Source organism: Hypomesus nipponensis, chromosome 21, assembly GCF_054491055.1.
Source record: "Hypomesus nipponensis isolate SF chromosome 21, ASM5449105v1, whole genome shotgun sequence".
NCBI classification, from domain to species: Eukaryota; Metazoa; Chordata; class Actinopteri; order Osmeriformes; family Osmeridae; genus Hypomesus; species Hypomesus nipponensis.
This window is the reverse complement of record NC_140381.1, coordinates 7,358,247-7,380,549: the sequence shown is the minus strand read 5'-3', so window position 1 is coordinate 7,380,549 and position 22,303 is coordinate 7,358,247. Positions and strand designations below refer to the sequence as shown.

Genomic DNA, 22,303 nt, shown 5'->3' with positions numbered 1-22,303 from the left:
TTTCTGTATTTGTTTCCCCTATTCTGATAAATCGAGGGTACAAGCCGTTTCCAGTCGGAATAATGTAAGGGAGGGAACCGGAAGTGAAATTGCCACAACTTCCACACGTGTAGAACATAGTGCGATTTGGCTACATGGCAAGCTAGTTTGTGTTTTATTGTTGACACGTATTCTGCAAATAGACACAGTTCTCACAATAGCACTAAATCCGAATACGGGCACTGATCTGTTGAGGTGAAGAATGGCGGAGATTGTCCAGCACCGAATCGAAGACAGAATCCCTGAGTTGGAACAGTTAGAAAGAGTGGGATTGTTCACCAAAAAAGAAGTCAAGTAAGATCAGCTTTTCTTAATGGCAAGACAAGTCATCTCTAGCAACACAAATTGCCTGTGTGTCTCCATTCAATTAGCATTGATTATATTGTCATATACAATCGTATAAATTAACTCAAAAATTGGTTGGGTTTGGGCTGCTAAGTCACATTAGCCAAGTCTTATGTCTCTCTATTTGCAGAAGTCTTATGTCTCTCTATTTGCAGAAGTCTTATGTCTCTCTATTTGCAGATCCATGCTCAAAAGAGCAACCGCTTTGGAATACAAATTGCATCGCCTGACACTTTGCAAATATGATTTCATAGCATACATTCAAGTAAGCCAAATGTCGATCCGTTGCTTATGAAATATGCGCCTGTGAAGACGTCCAAAGATTAACTAACTGTTTCATTACTCTCCATAGTATGAAATCAACGCATTGGAGCTGATCAAAAAGAGAAGATCGGTATGTCATTCAGTCTTATTAATGTGTGAAATGTATAGTCTGTCATCTAGTAATTTGTTTTCTACAGTCCAATGAGCGTTACACTCTAACACGATGTGTGTTCTTCAGCGCATTGGCTACCATTTCAAGAGAGAAGAGATTGAGTTTCCCATCATCCACAGGATAAACAAAGTGTTCAGGAGGGCAACAAACAAATGGAAGGTACTAGACAAGCCCTTGATGTAATGACGTATGGTTAAAAAACGTGAGTTTAAACTAACTTCTGATTTTGGTTTCTATTCTCTCAGGATGACGTTCAACTGTGGCTCTCTCACATTGCGTTCTGTAAGAAATGGGTATGTGGTCGCCTTGTTTTTCAAATTCCAAAACGTACGTTGACCAAATGATGTACAAATAAACTGTCGCAGGTTCTGCTATGAATGCTATTCTTAAGATGTGACGTTTACCTGTCTTCTTACAGAACACAAAGGGTCAACTCAGCAAGGTTTTCTCCTCCATGTTGGCCATCCACCCTGATAAGCCAGGTAGAGTACATCACTAGTTACCTCACTACGTAGCTCTAGCTGTACGTGGGTAACGATGCCTGGTATCCATAGTAACAAGCAGGCCTTGCTCTCTCCAGCCCTGTGGATCATGGCTGCCAAGAGTGAGATGGAGGACAGGAACTCATCAGAGAGTGCCAGGCACATCTTCCTGCGGGCCCTGCGCTTCCATCCAGAGAACAAGAAAGTCTACCAGGAGGTGAGAACCGCAGGGCAGTGAAAGATGGGATTTGTAGTTGCAGTCAAGTCAATGTTGGCTTTCATGGCAAATAGAGACATCTTTCACTATCGAATGACGATCATATAGACAGTGGACTGTGGAGGAGGTACTTCTGATGGCACTGATCAGTGCCTGTGTTTCCCTGTACAGTACTTTCGTATGGAGCTGTTGCATGCTGAAAAATTAAGGAAAGAGCAGAAGGAGCTGGAACTAGCTAAGATGGACTTGGTGAGTACACACACACACACACACACACACACACGTGGCTGCATTTCTATCCTTCCAGCTTCCCCGTTCTATAGTAGATGGCGGGGGGGGGGGGGGCTGTACTGTCAGAAAATACACACACAGGTCCCTTGTAAAACGTTGTTTTTCCGATCCCACAGGGCGAATACGAGTTCCCCCCAGAGGTTATGAGTGGCAAGCTGGCTGAGGTGGTGTACAGAGACGCTACAGCGAAAATCCAGGGTGAGTTACATCAGCATGTCGTATCACACGTGGCCCTTGGCTGCTTTGGCCTGCGAGGTGCTTACGCATCCTCTCCTTCCGTCACCCCAGGAGCCGACCTCATCCTCTCGCTTCTCAGCATCGCCGCCATCTTTGACTTCACCAAAGAGCTGCAGGACGTCATCCTTCAAGAGTAAGACCGAATGACGCGGGGCACTGAGTAATACTGTAAATACAAAAGGCCCATGTTAAAAGGCGTCTGCAAAAATAGCGAAGACCGTGGATGACCTCAGACGTCCACGTCACGCCGTGTGAATGCGACTGTACTCACGGTGCCTGTGTCTGCGCCGCCAGCCTCCAGACCAACCACACGGACGACAGTGCCACGTGGAACTTCATGGCCATGCGGGAGCTGGACGCCCCCGGGGCGGGGGAGGAGCTGCTGAGCGCCGCGGGGCGGGCCTCCGACATCGCCCGCAGAGAGGAGCGCTGCAGCCAGGTGTACGAGGAGGGCGTCAAGAGCCTCAACACGGGTAACACGGGCACCCCTACAATTTCTACCGCATGGGATTTTGTTACTGGATTGCTTGTGCAGGAATTGACGAGACTAACGTTATTGCACTGCTCTCTCCTGCTATGGAATTCAAGGGAATGCACATCATGTCACTTCTCATAAAAAAAAAAGGATGGATTCTTTTAACAAATTTAATTTGGTTGTTTTTCAGAGGCTATGTGGACCTGCTATGTGACCTTCTGCTTGGAGAGGTTCAAGAGGAAGACTAATGTCCAGGAGCTAAAAGACAAGGTAACAACTTAGGTGTTTTGTGCAAATCCCCTCGGTGTGTTTGATGGTTCTGCAAGCAATCTCGTGGTCCGAGAGATGGCAGCAAGTGTGTGTGTGTGTGTGTGTGTGTGTATCCTCAGAGGCAGCAAAGGCTGTTGGCAGTACTTCAGCGTGCCGATGACGCCTCGCTGTTAAAGAAGGACTTTTTGAAGAGTTGGGTAAGAATGCGGCCGACAAAAACCCATAGAGGGAAAACATCTCCCAGTGCTGTGAAACAGACTCCCATGACCTCACCAATCCATCCTGCGTCCTTCCAGCTGAAGGCCCTGCTCTCCATGGGAGACTCGGAGGGGGCGGCCCGAGTTGCCACGGCAGCCACCCAGCGCCACAGCCAATCGGTGGACGTGTGGAGCCTGGCCCTGCAGACGCTGATGCAGCTGGGGAGCGGTGACACGGGGCGGCTATTCCAAGAAGCCCTCGCGCATGTGAATCCCAAGGTACACACACTCAATGTGGGCCAGCTCTCTGGCCCAATTAATGTCCTATAGAGAATGAAGTTCCTCTACCAAGATCCCTTAGTCTTTTGTTTTTGCAGCCGTTGTAAATCGAACTGGCTCCTTGTCACTAAGTTCTAATGGTTTGTGAATCTTCCTCCTTTAATGGGCTGGGGGTGGGGTCTGCAACCTAAAGAGGACTAAAGAGACTTGTGTCCTGAAGCGTGTTCTTTTCTGATGGCTTTAACTGACCTGCCGTACTGTTGCGCTGAACAACCTGTACTCTATAGGAATGCGTGAGTTATTGTTGCGAGGGCTGTTTTGCAAGTCTCACCTCACGAGAAGTTGTGTGCCAGGGATTATCCCTCATCCCCCCCCACCCCTCTACACACACGCCCGCCCGCACACACAGCCTACATAATAAACCCTTCCTCAATGTGACTGTTTATCTTGGGTGTGTGTTGGGGCACATGGTGGGTCCCGCAGGGCTTCTCTCTGGAATTTGAATGTCCTAAAAGGGGTAATAAGGGCTGTCCGTTATCCAGGTTCCCGGATCAGTGGGTAATATATGAGGAGAAGCGTCAGGGGGGGAGGAATGAGTCTGGTGTGGAGTCGTCCTGCCTGCTGACTGGTTCTCTGTGTCTTGACAGGAGAGTCTGCCGGTGTGGCAGCTCCAGATGGACTGGAGCGTGACCTCCCAGAGTTCTGAAGAGACGGAATCTCTGTTTCAGGTACCAACAAGTCAAAACGGGTCACCTTTTTATTGATCATTCGTCACAGAGCTTAACATTTCATAGTGGTCTCGTCATTCGAATAAAAACCCTCATTCCCTAAACGCAAAGTCCAGTCTTGTCTTGCCTACGTACGCAAGCAACGGGGTTACATTTACATGGACAAGGCCGTGCCTTGTTACTGTGTGACAGGACAAGACAAGCTTTACCAAATCAATTATTTGTCTGCTTGCAGAAAGGTCTACTGTCGCCAGTGGCTGCTGTTGCCATGGAGATGAAGGAGAAATACCTCGAGTGGTCTTACAAGGCTGGGGGTTACAAAAGAGCCAGAAAGGCCTTCACTAGGTACAAGCTAATGCCTGCTATTCAGTATAAATGATGCAGCACAATCAACTGAGCAGTTGGTTATTATATAAATGTTGTCAAAAGTCTTAATTTAGTTTTAAACATGCATCAATAAGAACTTAATCAATTGCGTTTTCCATGCACGCTGTCCCTTTTCATCTCAAACTGGATTTTTCATGTTTGACTTCAGTTTACACGAGAACCGGCCGTTCTCCAAGGCGTTCTTCACCACAATGATCCAGATTGAGAAGGAACAAGTGAGTGTGCCGAGTCCCACCGAGTGAGCAAACGATGCAAGGCCCTATGGGAACGCACCGTCTCTAGTGAGCAAACGATGCAAGGCCCTATGGGAACGCACCGTCTCTAGTGAGCAAACGATGCAAGGCCCGATGGGAACGCACCGTCTCTAGTGAGCAAACGATGCAAGGCCCTATGGGAACGCACCGTCTCTAGTGAGCAAACGATGCAAGGCCCTATGGGAACGCACCGTCTCTAGTGAGCAAACGATGCAAGGCCCGATGGGAACGCACCATCTCAAACCAACCCTTTGTTCAATAACACCATGTTGTGGCTTGACCTACACAAGCGACATTTGTTCTATCCATGGGCACGACTATTGGGCCTGTCGTCATGTGTCTTGTGTTGTCTGAGAAGGCTGTCGGCTGCTCGGTGTCCATTTGCTAACCGCACCGATGTTTGTCGGCGTTTCAGGAATCGCCCAAGATGAGCAACCTCAGGGATTTGTTTGAGAGGGCCCTGCGGGAGTTTGGCTCCACAGACGACGGTGAGCAAAAACGGAAAAAGACAAATGGGAACAAAAGGGATCAAAAAACAAATCAAAATCAAAACCTGTGCTGGTTCAAACAAGTACACCAACTGTGGGTTATTGCCGTGACAAGCTAAACAAACACGGCAGATATCATTACATGGAACAAAGCATGGTTTTACAAACCTGGTTCAACCACTAATGCATGATCTAAAAGGCCAAAATTCCATTTCAATATGTGGGAAGAGCATTTGAGATTTAACACAAATGTGCTCTTTTCCTCGCCAGGTCTGTGGCTGGACTACATTAGGGAGGAACTTGGACCCCTGGGCCAACCTGGGAACTGTGGGAAGATCCACTGGAGGGCCATGAAGATGCTTGAGGGGGAGAATGTGGAGAGATTCACAACACAGTACACTTTACTGCAGACGGGACACATCTAGATCACATATCTTGACCCCTGTCAAGTTTCAGAGATGGACCGCTCCAACAGTGTCTTCATTGACAGCTGATAATGTTATGAGTTATACTGTAGACATTTGTCTTATTAGTTAAAAACTGTATTTAACATTCAATTTTACAACATTTCTTATTCACTTATGACAATTCTACATTTGTTATACATTCTAGACAAACTTAGATGCTGTTAACATTAAACAACCGATGTAAGTTTCTCTCTAAAGTCTCTCATACAGTACATTTACAGTCGACAGTAAGGTAAAAGACAAATGGGATCAAAAACATATCCAAAGCGATCATGCAAAACTCTCATACAGTACAATAACCTTCGGCAGTACACAGTAGAACTGGTAGAACCAGTACACACATACAACCACCTGGTTAACATAAACTGAGTGAACCTTTTTGGTTCTTACGGGGCCATTTATGTTTGCCCTGAGCCCTGTATGACAGTGAGTCCACTGAACAACCAGTCCTGAATAAAGGAAGGAATAAAATACAGGCAGTTTTTCAGGAGTGAATAAGTGATCTATATCGTGGCAGACATTAGCATGGGGGGGTGGGGTGGGGGGTGTTTATTAGTTTAAGATGCCTTACATTCTCTAAGACTGAGTACTTATGTACTTTACTTTGCTAATTAGAACCAAATAATTTTGTTTTTAACAGTACACACTTGTACCTTTGCCTGTCACCTTTCAAAACCAATTGTCTTAAAATTTCAGAATATTATAAAATATAATGAAACGGTTTACAAACTTGAAGATTTCAATTGATGCATATTTACTGTGTTTAAGGACACTTTGATACACACTTTCCTGTTACTGCCAGGAAACACTTATAAATGTCCCGAATCTTAGTTCAAATATTAGTCATTTAAACTACTAATGATGTATGTTTCTCACACTTACAGTACAGGAGAGTTTTCCCCCCAACCTAGCAGACTGTGGTAACAGTTGCCCTAATTATTGTTAACCACTGTATGAAGAACAGCTGGAGAGTTTAAAGGTGTCTTTGAGGCCCCTCTAAATCTATTACGGAAGCCCTCGGTTCAAAACTGCATTCAGTCCCATGATGGTATTCTCTCTCCATCCTTCTCTCTTCCCTTCTCTGGGCGTACATGCTAGTTAACCTCTTTACCTCCACACCTGAGGGAGAAGAGAACGAAGCCAGCCATCTTCCTCACCCAGGACTTCCCGTGTGCTTTCAGTGGGCAGACATTCAACTCTCAGAACCCTAGATTTAAAAAGTGAATCCCCAGTTTACAGCTTCCCACGGCTCATACAGACGAGAGAAGCAATTAGTGCAAACATGACAACAAAATAATGTTATTCCTTCCATCTGGAGAGTTGAACCACATGAGGCGTATTAAGGCAGAAATTGGGCTGTGAGCGAGGGAATCAGGATTAATTCAGTTACTTAATTCCATTGAGGAAAAGACTTCAGATGGAGGAGATGTGGAAAATCTGACATCCCTATTTCAAACTGGTACTGGGTTTACTTGTAATGGAAAGAGCTCAATGACATGGCTTTAAACCAGTCACTCATGAATGACTGAGTATTCAGAACACACCCACACAAGAGTCAAGTAGCCAGACAAGCTGGTGACCAGGTAGCCGAACCATTCTTCTTGATTGGTCATGGTCCTTGCATCCCGGTCTACAGTACCCTTCTACTCCAAGCCAACATTGACAACCACAAAGCATGTCTTCCATCCGTCCTCTGTGCTTGCGTTAGCCCGTCAAGCCAAAGCCCCGGTTACCGAAATCCCATCCGTCCCCCCATCCACGTCCGTTCTCAACCTCCCTCGTGTCCCGTCTTCCACCTCCTAGACCCTCAGTGGTTCCTAAACAGTATGTAGGCGAACAGCACCACCAGGGTGGCAGACAACAGGCCTATGACGCACTGGTGCACCGTGATGACGTTCTCCAGCGCGTGGATGCGTTCCTCCATGGCGCTGGTGTGGATGTAGTCGTAGACGGAGGCCCCGATGCTCCACACCGCCCACACAGCGTCTACCACCGCCTTCATGGTGGGAGACACCATCGAGAGGGACCAGCCAGCATCCGCCGGCCAACACCCCAGCTACGCCACGCTCTCTTTGGGAGACAGACAGAGGCACAAATGGGCTAAATGAATGGCTCTCAGGTGGAAGGCTGGTCGACATGAGGATGTTTGTTTTGGAGGGTTTAGGTTGGTTCTATGGGTGTACGTGAAGCCCTCTGTGACATGCTTGCGTGTAAAAAAAGGGCTATAAAAATACATTTGATTTGGTTTGTTTTGGATGCCAAGCTAACATGGGGAGCTGGGAGTTCAACACTCCCTCTGGTGGTCTTGAAATACCCGTATACCTTTGTATCATATTGAATCATTTTAATTTTTGCCACATGTGCTACAGTTATGAGAGAGGGAGACTGTGAATGCTAAAAGAGAGTTAAGTAATGTTACTTCTGTATCGTATTATGGAGGCCATGACCCTCTCATCCTAGCACCTGTCCCGACATCAACACCGCAAAGTTTATTTCCACGTCCGTTTAAACATCACAGACGTATGCGTCATTTCACTTATTAGGCCTTTCATCTGCAGCTATTGAGTCAGAGGTTCATTTGAGACGCATTTGATTAGAAGTGGGACTTACAGCCATAACAACATAGCCGCCATGAATATGAAATTGTCATTGCCTTGTAACATGACAACCATTGGAACAATAAATGAATTTGTTTGTCAAAGCAACACATCAGCACACTCTGTCTATTTGTGTATAGTCCATTTCCTGCCAAAGTTCGCATTCTGCGATTGCTTAACGACAACTAACACTTACATGTATAGCCTAATAGCTTACTCACCGAGAGATTGCCAAAGTTAATACACTCGTTGTCGGAATAAGAATGTACATTCGTACCACTGTCGTTCCTCGAAAATGCTTGGGCTTTATTCCCCCCCAACAAACCGGTATTGCTGTCTCCGTATTCTGAACCTTGACAATTGATGCTGTTGCAGAGCGTCACCGCTCACGCAAAGTAGGGCGTGATCTTAAAATCCTTGCTCGGTATTTGTGAGTTCACTATTGCATAAATCTTCTGAACCCAAATCGTACTTTAATCATCCATCCGAGGTAGATACAAACACGTAGGCCTATTAGCCTATGGGTTAATATCGGCAAATCATTGAAATTCAAAAATGACGTATTTGTTTGATAATTCCCTGTAATAAAACTGTCAAGACACGGTGCGCACACTTTAGCCACTGGGAGTCGCAGTACACCACGAAAATGTCCAACAGTCTGAGACTGTGAGATATGAACTTACCTTCGTTGTAAACTGGTAATGAACAATTATTTTAAGATGTTGCTACAAATGTAAATTAATAAGTCGAATGAAAAGTTTCCATATGTCTATATTTTCTTAGATATTACCCATTATTGCTTGGGTTTATTTAACTCCATACCATGGGCTACTGCGCAAAAACGCCAGACCTTACATCTTGATTGCATCTAGAATGTAAACTTGTGTTTTGAAAGTCGTTTTTAATGTTAATAAGTAATATTTAAGATAATCTTGCATTGATGCGCCAAATCTTGGCGAAGGAAACCTATAATTGGAGACGAGCCGGAGTGACGCGCTCAAAATAACCAGGTTACCACTTAGCAGAAGTCCATTTTGGGGAGGTCCCAACACGAGGGCGCAACACCATATATCATATCCTTCCAGCTCTGGGTGATGTCGTGGTCATATACTGCAACATGGCAATAACATCAACGTGTCTCTTTCCAGTATGGATATTTCAGGGATTGACGCTGGTGTGTGCACACGAGGTTGCTTGGACCGGAGAACATGAAATGTATCCGAGATTTCCATTAGGCTGTGGGGATAGCCTAACCTGGCACAAGTGCTCCTCTGTTGCCTCTTAGTTATTTTGAAGACATTTCCACATTATGTCAAAAGAAAATGCAGCAATTCGTCCCAAAGGATAATCTTACTAAATATGGGATTCGTGCAATACCAGCGCAACTGATCAGAAAAAGAGGGGCGGTGGTTGAGTGATGAGCAGAGAACTTCAACTTCGCACGCAGCGACGTTCTCTCCGACAGTCTTCTGCGCGAAGTCATCTTGCCGGACAAGACAAGGGATGCAGATACCATCGCGTTTTGTGTCTGACTTGAACATGTCTGTTAACATTGGACATAAAGGTAAATACGTAACGCATCCAGACACCACCACAATAGCACATTTTAGAATGTAGGCTTTCTAAAGATTCCAAATGATTTTTGCCCCTGACAGTTCTGAGTTGGATACGGAAGTAGGCTATTTAGCCTACTTCGATCATGTTGGAAAGGATGCTTTTTGAGGCTGTACGTTCGGGTACCTTGATTTAAAAAAAGTTGATTTAAAAAATCTTAAAATGTGTGAGTTAGAAGTTGGGTCTTTGCGGGCAAGGTGAGTCCTCATTCATTCAACTGGCCTACAAAGTCCCAGTTTCTGGCTCATGTAACCAGCAAGTTCAGAAGGCAGGCTATTGCCTTGGCATCGACAGTTATAAATGTGGCATTCCTGTACAAGCAATAATACATTTCTCAGCAATGATATAAAAAAAAAACGGAAAAAAACTTTTAGGCAAAAAAGAGCTTGAGGCCTATTAAGGTTGAACAATTCATCTCTAACTTTCACACTAATATTGAAAACTAATATTGATTGATGACTCATCCAAAACGTATTTTGAATAGCTGAATTTCTTTCTTTCTGTATACTTCAGGCTTTGACACCATATAACTTTGAAAGGACAGTGAAAGCTACTTTAAGTCCTCAGAAACCATGTTTGAGTAAATGTAAATTGGGTTAAAACAGGAGGGGATGAGGACAAACAATGATCTATCTTAGATTGTTTTAACAAACCCATGTTGTTATTTAACAAGTGTTAAGTCAAGACGAAGTCATATTTGCCTGTTTCTAAATCGGTCTGGACCACAGGATGCCAAACATGCCCGACTAATGAATTTAGCATCTTGACACTAAGTGCTTTATGTAATTAATATAACTGATGGTGACATCTACATGGTGAAAGGACACATTGGTTAGACATTCACAGAGGCACATGTTGTGCTGTATTTTAGTTGAAAACATTTATAACTGCTAAAATATATTTGGCAACAGCCAATTTGGAGTGTAATAAATTATACATTTAAAGAAGAATAGGCTATGATACACCTTACTGTACATAAATTCACATCATTTGTATCAACATTTTATTTAAATGAAGAAGTTGTTTACGTGAACTACTTGTCGCTCGCATAAACACATCAGTGAGAACCAATACGTTTTTACAACCTTACTATTTCAGGCTTGTGTTGTCACTAAGCTGCTACAGTTGCCAAATGCGCTTCAACTCCGAGGGGTGTGAATATACCAATAACCAAGTGTAATCAACAGTTTTATATCAGACGACTACTGGCATTATTAACAAGAAACAATACGGACGCACCAATTGTTAAACTTCTTCAGTTATTAATACAATTTAACCGAAGGGAAAGAAAACGCATGTCGTGATAAGGTCCTCCCACTCTTCGGGCTGAAACCTTTGTGAGTGACTGTGGGAGTTCTCAGGGCCTAAACCAGGGAAGCTTTGGAGGCAGGTAGTACTAGGCCTGGTTTGAATAAGCAGAGTAGAACATTTAGGAGATCTGGGATAGTCACCAAGTGTGCTGATTATAGCTGAGATATTAAACAGTGCTTGTTGCTACTGCCTGCCAAACCTCACTCAATGGCATTTCACATTCACACGGGGTCCAAACAGACAGATCTTGCCACTCTAACACACTGAGTGTTATTGCATACACTTGTTATTGCCCTTAAACAGGGCTGTAGCAGGCTCTGGAAAACAGCACGGCTGGTTTGAAAGCCCTACCTTAGTGAGTGTGTGTCTCCTTGTTTACTTAGTCAGGCTACCGAGTTCACTTGGGTCCGTAAGTAAGAGTGCCATAATTAGAGATAATATATTGTCCTTGCATCACAACATTTAGTACAAATACCGCACTTCTGCTAATTCCAGTTGACTCATGTTTTAACTGTTCTGCAGATGCCTGATGCTCAAAACGAATAAATAAACACACTGGGACACCTACTTCTCAGAAAACTGCTCTGAACTCATTCAACCCCTCCCGAAACGTCCGCACAAATCCCAATAAAGCTTGTCCATTGTAAATACACAACTTATAAACATTGGCCACGTACGCCGCCTTTGTGTAAAAATCTCTTATCTGAAACTCCTCGCATGCTGGCAACGTCTACGGTGAGTTTGGTCACCTTTTGTGGTTGCCAGTGGCCTACCATGGTTGATCTAATGCCCAATCTGTGTACCCCGTATGAGCCAACAATTGCTCCAGTTCAACCTCAGAACCTTGGAATGAGACTTTAGAGAAAGGGAGAGATCGAGAGAAAGAGGAAAAAAGGCAGCAAGAAAAATGAGGGACTTTTAGGGGCAGCTGTGTTTTATTAACCCAGTCATAATGCCCCTAAAAATCCTTATTGCTCTTGCAATGGTCAACAAAGTCTCCTGTTGCAACATGCTGTTGGCTATACAATACCGGCTACATTCAACCCTATGCACTTCGAAGCCAAGGAAACAATAGACAAGCAGTCAATTGAGTATTACAGCCTTTCCTCACTGCGCATGGATAGTCAATACATTACTTTAACCCCCCACCCTCAAAAATGCTACTGTACAGAAGGTTCTGATCCATGTGTGTGGCCAGCGGTCATAGTAGACAACGCGTGACATCATAATGGCAGGAAGCAGCAGCCAGAGAACTTCCGTGTTCGGCCATCAAAAGTTCAAAGCATGTTCAAGGCGTAGATTCACATCATGCTCCAAGAATTGGGTAGGAATGCAGACACGAGAGTACATTTCCCCTAGACAGATTTAAGCACATCTCTCTTGCTAATGATACCAATACACCCTTCAGGCAAGCCTTATACTGTCATTATCTCCCCCCCCCCCCCATCGGTCTCTCCATTCTTTAACATGCAGAAAAATGAGCTCCATGTCCTTCAGTGTCTTGACATTGCGCCAAGAGACAGACAGACAGACAGACAGGAAGCTTCTGATCCAGGTTGAGGTGTGGTGGTATTAGTGTGGGGCCAAGGAGAAAGGACAACTCCTCATTGGTTGGTCAGCGAGCAAGTGAGTCATCCACGGAAAGCTATTGGCCAATTTCCCCCCCCTCGTGGGATCGCCACGGACCAGGAAGGATCCTCATCTACGCCACAGGCGAGGGTTAGGAAAGTGTGGGGCTCGCTGGTTGGATGACTCAGGGCTAACACACCACAGCCAGGGAGGGGAGGATGGAGGATGAGGGGGAGGGAGGGGAATTACTCATCAGAGCATGTGGAATCTCATACGGCTATCACAGGACTGACGGGCCTGTGCTTCCCCCTTAGCTACTTGAGACCAGTTTCCCTCCAGGCCAAGACGACTTACAACTAGCTTGTCCTTCCTTTCAGATCGCAGCATCATTTACACCGGAAAGAGAATGAGCCCCGAGAAGCTGAACTGATGAGCTTTCTATGGTGTCTTTCAGCGTCCATAAACTCCTTAACCTTTAGGCCCCTGGAGCGAGGCAGCATGTGCTGGGTGAACATACCAGCAGTTCTCTCCGGTATTTAAGTGCCATGGTTAGGCCGCTTACCGGACAATAGTCTCCATTGATGATGGATGATCATGAGTATTATCCTGGATTAAATCAGTAGTACTTGCTTTTGAAATGGTTTCAAAGTGTCTGCGCCAAGTTTCAGTGCAGATACGTTTGGATATGGATTTGCAGCAAGTCGGTGCAGGTTTCAGGCGAGCGCAAAAGTGAAGAAATGTTGGCAACCCTGTCAGATGTATCTCTTCAGACATTTTTCTAAGACTTCAACAATTGTTTTGAGGACTGGATGTGTTTGTTTGGGGGGGGGGGGGGGGGTTGGGGTTTTCTAGACATCTCGTTCCTCCAGTTTCTCCAAGTCAAGTGATGGATCTGCTTAGGGAGATGACCTCTGGGGATGACAAAGGCGTTATTGAGTGGTGACAAACACAGGTAGTCCAAATGGGGGTGGTGAAAGTGCTACCTGCATGACATGCACCACAGACTTCCTTTGTGTTGCCCCCCCCCCCCCTCCCTATTTGGTCCTCAAAACCTGCAGATGGGTTGGATGTGAGTGTTGATAGGTGGACCAACAGTTAAAAGTGTGGGGTGTTCAAGATTCACACAGTGCGTGTGTTTTCCAGACTGTGCGAATGGGTCTGTTGCAAGGCTAACATATGCATGGGCAAGTATGCAACAAGTGTGTGGTGTCCGTCAAATTGGCATGGGTTGTCTGCTATGTGAGCAAGTGCATTTAATACTGTTGGCTTATGCATGCAGGCTTGGAAAGTGGGGTTCCCAGTAACACAGAGACATGACTCAACAAGAGCCCCAGCCCCCCCCCCTCCCTTTGTGTGACGCCATGACACTAGCCCCACGCCCCTTCCAACAGACTAACTGAGGGTTCTGTTAGGGTGTGGGTTGAAACAGTTCCAGCACTCAAGGAACCACTCAAATCCTACTCAAACACACCACACCAAAGACAATAGGGCAAGAAATTGGAGCAGACATTCCCCGTGTGTATACCCCTGCCTTTTAGATAATGAATTCTACCGACCTGATTTCAGCCAATCGCTTTCCAAGATCTGACTTATTCAGGGCAAAAGTATCTAGAAGCAGGTAATCAAGCACTGTATCTCAATGGTCATTTTCTCAACCAATTCTCATTCATCTGAAACAATGATCATATCATCTGAAATCTCACCCTCAATCAACTGTCACTATTTAAGTCCCTTAAAATAGCCTAATTGTGGTTTATCAGAGAGTTTATGGATTTTTACCCTAGCAGACCCTAGCAGATAGCAGACTAGCATCAACAAATCATCTACATTTCAACAGCAGGCAACAATTTTAGCCACTTCATCTGAAATTGAAATCTTATAGCATATACGGCCATTATAAACAACTAAAAGTTGGCAAGTGTTGAGTAAAAAGCTTAGTTTAGGTGGAGGGTGAAAAGGTCTTTATAAACATAGGGTTCAACTATTAAGCTATCCCCCTAGTTGAGTATGTAGTAGAATATCCAAAACACACAAACTAAACTTAGATCTCAGGACTTGAGGCTATGTATCCTCTATCTTTACTGTGCACTGCTCATGAATGCACTGTTTACTTATATAATGCCAGATCACTTGTTGGAGTTGAAGGTTCCCGCGGCAACCGAGCATAAACTGAATGCAAGTCCACCTTGTACTGTTGGTCTGTGAGCTTGTTTGCCAATAGGCAGACCTCATGCATTGACTGTGTTGGCATGGGCAGGACTCTATTTCGGTTAGCTAAGCTGTGAGGTGGTCCTCACTGAGAAAATAGTCTCTATTCAGCACAAATATTTTGGAAAACCATTCTTAGACGGGTCTCTTCGCTCTTTTCCTTGCCAACCAGCCACAGGGGTGCTGAAAGACTTGTAGTTGTTTTCTGGCTGTTTGGGGTCAACGAGGCGTACTTAGCAAACTTTTCTAAGACTCTCCTTGCATTGCAAAACCCATCAGTTCAGTTCTGAATGTGGTTTGCAACATTATCCCTTGTGTAGAGTGATGGGTATTTGTCTGTTGGATTGTCACATGTCAAGTACGTTTTGTGGTGAGGGATTGGCAGATATAGTTAGCAAGCATACTTCATTTTCCAGTAATCATGGGAAATGTTACGTCTTAATTTCTCTCACCTTGAGGCTGGGCTAGAATTAAGCCATCGATTTATTCACATTTTTGTGGCTTTCTCATTGGCCAAATGGGGCTGGCAAAAAAAAATATGTTGACTGATTCAGTCAAATCTTTGGATTGTCTCTACATCCCTCAATGGTGCAAAACCATGCAAACCCAAGCTAAGCCTCTCAACCAAACTTGCTTCTTCATGCCGGTCAATGAATAGGGCATTAGAGGCAGGATAGCACACCTCCCTAAAAATGACATCAGCACAGCGAGGTCTTCCACCTTTAAGGAAACCGAAAAAGAACCCAAGTCAAGTTATTCAGTGAACATTATTATAGCTATTTTCTTTGTGTTGGGGAGAACCTCCATCTTCAACTGTGCACGTGTGTTGGGATGAAACCATTTACTACTGGGTTTAAAAGAGACATCTCAGATATGCGTATCTGAGGAGCAAGACTAATCGTACAGGATGAACAAATACTTGTTTCATCTTGGCATTGGAACGATGGCTGCAGAAAGATTTCAGGCTGACCTTGTTTGACCCTAGGCCAGCTATGCTTGTGTGGAGCCCATCCGGATCCCAAACTAATACTGCTCATATTTTGGTAATATACTTAACATCTATAACCCAAATATCGAATGTATTTTCATGACACCTAATGTCTTATATGGGTGTATAGCGCCTTTCGATGCCTCTTTTGCTTTCCTGTTTTTCTATGAATCTTTGTCCTGGCTTGTGTCCTGTGTATACATCACAGGGACCAGAGGCAGGCGCACACACATGCTCTCGTCATGGTTGTTGTTCTTGTTTGAGTTGACATCATCCCCAGAAGAACAGCTTGTAAATCGAGACTAATATTAATGCAGCAGACCTTTTTGTATGTCAGAGCTGTGAACAGGCTCCGCCATATCCAATCAATCATCTTGTTATTAGAAAAGATGTACTTAATGGGATAAACACATCATCTGGTCTCAGAGCTGGAGGGGGAGAAAAAGTGATGGAGAGTAAACTGAACCAAACTCTGTGAACTGCCTCCTTGGTGAACTCCCAGAAGAAAGCCTATTCTAAAATGGAGACCGACGCACGTGATATCGATGAGAGAAACATTAACGCATCCGTCAGCTATAAGGGCTCTTCAGCTTTAAAAGGGCTCGTCAGACACCCTTGTTAAGTCTAAGGGAAACGTTTGAGAAATGCTTTGAAAGATTTTAGACGGCCGCATTTTAATTAACACAGATAAATATGACAAAACACCTTCCCACACTCTGCTGTTGAGTGTCTGCTAAGGTGTTGATATAAGCTTGGCGTCGAGACACATGACACGGCAACTAATTAGCATACAGAGTGATTTGGGATGTAGCCTTGCTTGCCCTTTGCTAACAATAAGGATTAGCAATAGCATTGGCATACTTTTCTCTCACTTGATATAGCTTCTATATCTGTGTGTTTCGTTGACTGTATTTCCACTAGTTGCTGAGCAAACTATCCATGGCCAATGCTTTGTATGTGATCTGGCCCTGCTACACTGATATTCACAAGCTAGCTAGCCAGGTCACAGGCATGAACTTAATGAAATGGTCATGGTCTAGTTCCTGGAACCAAACTAGAGTAGTGAGAAAACAGACTAGCTTGTTTTTTTTGTTGTTTTTTTCCTCTCTGTCCTCTCTTCCTCCTTTCTGTCTTTTACACAGTGGGAACAATGAGTCAGATCTCCACCCTGAGAGCTCAGTCGTGGACGTGTGGATGAGAGGATGTGTGGTTGGCTATGGGAGTGAAACAGCTTCATTCCTGGTGCATTTGCGGGTCCAACAACAGTCATTGACTAACGGCGAGGAGGAGTGGGAGCTTTTTCTTACCTCATCATTACTTATCATGTGAAATGAGCAAGCAAGGTGCGGCGTCGCCGGGTAAAGTACAGTGAAACGCTGTGATGCTAACCTGTGTTTATTCTGTATGGGCTCCTGAGAGATTTTTCCCGACAGTTTACTGTATGCACCTGCCCACCAAAGTCAATTCCTTGTTGTGTAAACTACTAGGCGATTAAAACGTATTCTGATTCGGAGAAAATAAACCCTTTTTAAACGTCTTAAACTGTAATTTACCATGTGTTACTGCAATTTACCAAGCGTATATCTGCTGAATATTGCAACACGACGTATCACCTTATATTTTTCCTTATCTAACATGGGACTGCCACCGTTTTTTTTTTTTTTATGACTTAAGACAAATAAAAACGACTACATTGGAAATAGATGAATTGGACTCCCCCCGAGAGGCTGATAATTGCTGCTGTGAGTGAAGAGAGAATGTCTGCCTCTCATATTTAGAACGATGGACACAAGTGGAAGGAGAGAGAAGCCGGAGCTAGGTGAAGCTCGCCCGTCCTCCTCTCCCATCCTCATTTCTCCTGCTGCTGCCTGGTATGTGGGTCACACCGTGAATGTGTGTGTGTGTCCCCGCCCCTGTGTGTGTGTGTGTGTGTGTGTGAGATAAGAGAGACTGTATTTCAGAGTGACCTGCTGGCCTGCTCACTCCCATCAACAGTGAGCTCCCATCCCTGGGTCCAGGCAGGGAGGCAGGATGTTTTGGATGGGGGGCTTTATTTAGGCCCAGGCATTCTCAGTATCTGTCACCCAACTCCCATAGATCACCGACGCACAGGACGGGAAGTGTGTGCGAAGAGGCGCGCGCGTGTGTGTGACTGTTTCCTCCAAGCAGGTTACTGCTACTCCGGTAACACACATCGTCAACACCTCACCTTTCCATAAAAGACGTAACAGTTGTGAGTGGCCTCCGACGTGTTCTCTCGGAGGTGGGCCGCAAACGACACTGCTGTTTTTACCCGCATCTCAAGGGTTTCGTTTTGCCTCCGCTGTGCTTGATTGCGTATCACGCAATTTCAATGTAAGGAATCTCACGGTTTTGGATGACAAATCCCATCCATGTTATGACTAGTTTGGCTCGGTTATGGTTTCCAAGCGTCCGTCAAATAGATCCAATGTCACCGCCAGAACTGCACTCGACCATTATATCTCTCCAGCATCAGCTGCCAAAGAAAGCGCATTTAGCTTGTCTTGTAGCTTTGTTTTGTCCTCTCCTGCTCTGCTCTACGTTTGGGGCCAGGGTTCCCGGTAGCTGGAGGTAAAAACAAAACTCCTCTCCACGTCTCCTTTTCACTCTCCATTGAATGTTTAATGGTTGATGAATTAGCGAGGCTCGTACACCGGGGTATGCGGGTGCTCACAGACTGAAGCTGCTGGTCAGAAGGCCTCACGACTGGAGACCCATTCCTATAGGCTCAGACGATGTTAAGGGGAAAACATTTCACAATGTGGATCAGAGTGTTCCGGCCATAACCTCCATTCATCCCTCTCTCCTTTCTTACGTGCTTCTCTTTTGCCTCCATCACCACCTCCATTTTTCCCCCTCCCCCCTACTCCTCCCCCCCCCTCTCCTTATGTTTTGACATATGTTCCATGAGTCTTCCACAGAGGCAGTCCCCAAGATTTGCGTTGTGTGTGTGAAGGGCCCGTCGGAGCTGAGGGCAGCCCTTCTACAGACCAGAGTGACAGTCCAGCTGTCCCACCCAGGGCCTCAGCTTACAGTCAGTGTGAGTTACAACCCTCGCCTGCCACAGACACACACACACAGACTGGGCGCATATAGATATCTAGGTATAAGTATGTTTCCATAGGCATGGGCATGATTACACCCACACACACACAGAGATCACACGTGCACATTCATAAATGTACGCACACACTTACCAGGGCTATAAGGCCCCAGCCTGTGTGGACCACCTCAATCACAGCTCACATATCAAACACCCGGGGGTCGACGTAAAATGTCCCCTAAACTCTTTCTCTCTCTGTCTCTCTCTGTCTCTCTCTGTCTCTCTCTGTCTCTCTCTGTCTCTCTCTGTCTCTCTCTGTCTCTCTGTCTCTCTCTCTCAAAAGCAAGGTATTTTCTTTCACACATTTGCACACACAAGCATATAAACACACAAACAAGCACACAGAGAAAAGTGTTTGCGCACAAAACACACAACTGCACACGCCCAAGAACACACTTAATCCCTTCATGACAATCGCGTGCATGTTCGCTTGACGGTACATATTTACCTTCCCAGATCAATGCAGCTGATCCAGCAGCTGTCTGACCTTGCCCCTCCGTTCACTCTTCATGTGTGTGTGAGTGTGTGTTTGGTGTGTGTGTGTGTGTGTGTGAGTTTACCTGTGAGAGACAGAGAGAGAATGTCCATCTGTCCCAAGTATGTTTGTCGGTCAATTATGGGTACGAAAGAATGGGAGTGTGGGTGGAGATCCATGTGTGCCATATTCATACGATGAGCGTTAACAATGACTGGAATGCTTCCTGGGTCCACGGGAGAGCAGAGAGAGAGAGAGAGAGAGAGAGAGAGAGAGAGAGGGTGAGAGAGAGAAAGGGATAGAGAGAGCAGAGAGCGAGCAGAGAGAGAGAGCAGAGAGAGAGAGGGTGAGAGAGAGAGAGAGAGAGGGATAGAGAGAGCAGAGAGCGAGCAGACAGAGAGAGCAGAGAGAGAGAGCGAGCAGAGAGAGAGAGAGAGCAGAGAGAGAGAGAGAGCAGAGAGAGAGAGAGAGGGATAGAGAGAGCAGAGAGAGAGAGGCGTGGGTGTGTAGTAATGGTTCCTTGGCCATGAGAGAACATCCTGCAGTACTAAAACCTCCTGACCCAGACCATACACACCCACACACAGGGACCTAGCGCCTCTCCCGAAGTCCAGAGCATGTTTTAACACTAAACATACACTCACACACGCGCGCGCACACACACACACACACAGACAGACCCGCACATTCTTCGGGCTAACGTGAAGATGCACAAACACAGACACCCCTGTTGTCCTGTGGTCATGCCATGAGATGACACATGACACAGATCCGGTGCCAAAGCTCGACCTCTCTACCAGACAAAAGCCGCACAGAAGAGGAGGACACGCCGCCCGGACCACAGTCATGAGGTCTCCGTCTGCTTCACCATCCAGAGTCTCGTGGGTAAAAAAAAAAAAAAAGAGAGAGAGAGAGAGAGAGAGAGAGAGAGAGAGAGAGAGAGAGAGAGAAGGAGGGGTAGGCCAGAAACACATGGGATGTACTGAAGATCCCAGCTTTTATACGGGTTAATCAAAACCAGTTAGCCCTCTGTGCTCCTCGAGGGGAGTCGGAGGGACGGAGTGGGTTGAGGAAGTTGTGACTGGTTCTCCGGTTCCAACTGCTGCTCTTAAAAACATTGTTACAATTCGTGCCGTTCGCTGTAACCACAGGATGGAAGAGTCATGGTTGCCAGTAAGAACGTCATGCCCCTGCTGGAGATAACCTCCAGAAAACACAGACCTTCACCCCCTTGTACGTTCCGAACCGGAATGAGATTTATCGAAATGTACATACCCTTTAAAAATGTTCCTCAATAGGAGTTAGAATTGATTAAGGGCCGGCCTGTAGCTTCTCTAAGGCTTAGTTCATGGGCTGTGCCCAGAACCTTCAAGCTCAACAGAAGCCACAATGAATAGTGGGGATTAGGGTTGGGGGGGATCCAGTTGAGGACAAGCGGTTGCTCTTGTCGGGCCGATCACAAGGTAGCGTCATTGGGAGAACAAGCCCTCCCCAGGCCAGCTGGCGAAACCTTCGAATGAGATGAGCGTTGATCATAAACGCTTACGCCACTAGCGTTCGAGCAGGTTAGGGGATGTGGGTTAGCGAGTTCACCAACTAAGATATGAAAAGCTTGGTTTGGTTTTCTTTATATCTGGATGAAATGCAGTCTTGAAAACTAAAGCTGCGTGTGGGCTCCACGACGATGGATTCTTGATTCTACGACGGACTACGATAATTCTTGAATGTAACATACTCCTTGGTGTAATGAAATGAGTCAATAAAACGGTGATTGTCTAATAATATGATGTGTGGGACTCAGTCTGTATAAAATTGAAAGAATATCTTTCACAGAGCAATGTGTTGTTGAACAGATGAAAAAGGTATTCTGATGCATGCATGCTTCCTTTAGACTGAAAAGTTAGGCTATTCTACATGCTACACATTTTATATATTTGCATGAATTAGCCAATTGAATTAGCAACATGTTTACCACACAGTTTTGCGCAATGCACAAAGAGTGGCAGTATAGCCATTCAGTGGGATTGGAAGAGATTCGTGTCTAGTGGACGGGAGAGAATGCAGACTTATAATTTCCAGAAAGCTGTGAACACACACAATCACACACCATTTTGCAGACCAAACCTCAGTGTTCCAACTGCTATGTAAAGTGTAGATGTAAACCTCCATCTATCATGCAAAGCAAATGCTAAAAAAACAAGGCAATGGGGCCATGAGGAGAAAATAGATGTGCAAATGATCTTACCTGCCTAAGCTAGTGTGACTTCTGCCGACTCAGACGACAGGAATGGATAATGAGTCACTTGCATACCAGGAATGATAAGATAAGCAAACTCTCTCAGCCAGTAGGCATTTCATTCTGGAGCTTTAGTCACTTGGTTGGATAGTAGAGAATAATGGCTCAATATTTCCTCACAACATGCAACTTATGACCTTTAGTGGGAGGCTAGAAGGGAGCCCCACCCTGGAGCTGCATCAGGAGGACCGCTCAGAGAGACTATGAGCCCCACCCTGGAGCTGCATCAGGAGGACTGCTCAGAGAGACTATGAGCCCCACCCTGGAGCTGCATCAGGAGGACCGCTCAGAGAGACTATGAGCCCCACCCTGGAGCTGCATCAGGAGGACTGCTCAGAGAAACTACAAGCCCCACCCTGGAGCTGCATCAGGAGGACTGCTCAGAGAGACTATGAGCCCCACCCTGGAGCTGCATCAGGAGGACCGCTCAGAGAGACTATGAGCCCCACCCTGGAGCTGCATCAGGAGGACCGCTCAGAGAGACTATGAGCCCCACCCTGGAGCTGCATCAGGAGGACCGCTCAGAGAG

General features: G+C 45.6%; 1 protein-coding gene and 2 long non-coding RNA genes across 3 annotated transcripts; 2 read left to right on the top strand and 1 right to left on the bottom strand.

Annotated features, from left to right (window-relative positions):
• Positions 1-98: 98 nt before the first annotated feature.
• Positions 99-5,789, top strand: utp6 (UTP6 small subunit processome component). Its single transcript, XM_084685126.1, has 19 exons — positions 99-333; positions 565-649; positions 737-778; positions 887-979; positions 1,066-1,113; positions 1,239-1,302; positions 1,401-1,519; positions 1,691-1,768; positions 1,927-2,008; positions 2,099-2,180; positions 2,342-2,520; positions 2,713-2,792; positions 2,912-2,989; positions 3,089-3,268; positions 3,916-3,996; positions 4,232-4,341; positions 4,532-4,598; positions 5,053-5,125; positions 5,396-5,789. Exons 1-19 carry the CDS (start codon positions 242-244, stop codon positions 5,548-5,550), a joined length of 1,788 nt encoding a protein of 595 aa, XP_084541252.1. The 5' UTR covers positions 99-241; the 3' UTR covers positions 5,551-5,789.
• Positions 5,646-8,609, bottom strand: LOC146237701 (uncharacterized). The gene is made up of 2 exons (XR_014740558.1): positions 8,411-8,609; positions 5,646-7,662 (listed from the first exon to the last, which is right to left on the bottom strand). It is a non-coding gene; the product is annotated as an uncharacterized LOC146237701 (long non-coding RNA).
• A 734-nt stretch (positions 8,610-9,343) lies between these two features.
• Positions 9,344-21,260, top strand: LOC146237700 (uncharacterized). Its single transcript, XR_014740557.1, has 2 exons — positions 9,344-9,753; positions 17,022-21,260. It is a non-coding gene; the product is annotated as an uncharacterized LOC146237700 (long non-coding RNA).
• Positions 21,261-22,303: the final 1,043 nt, after the last annotated feature.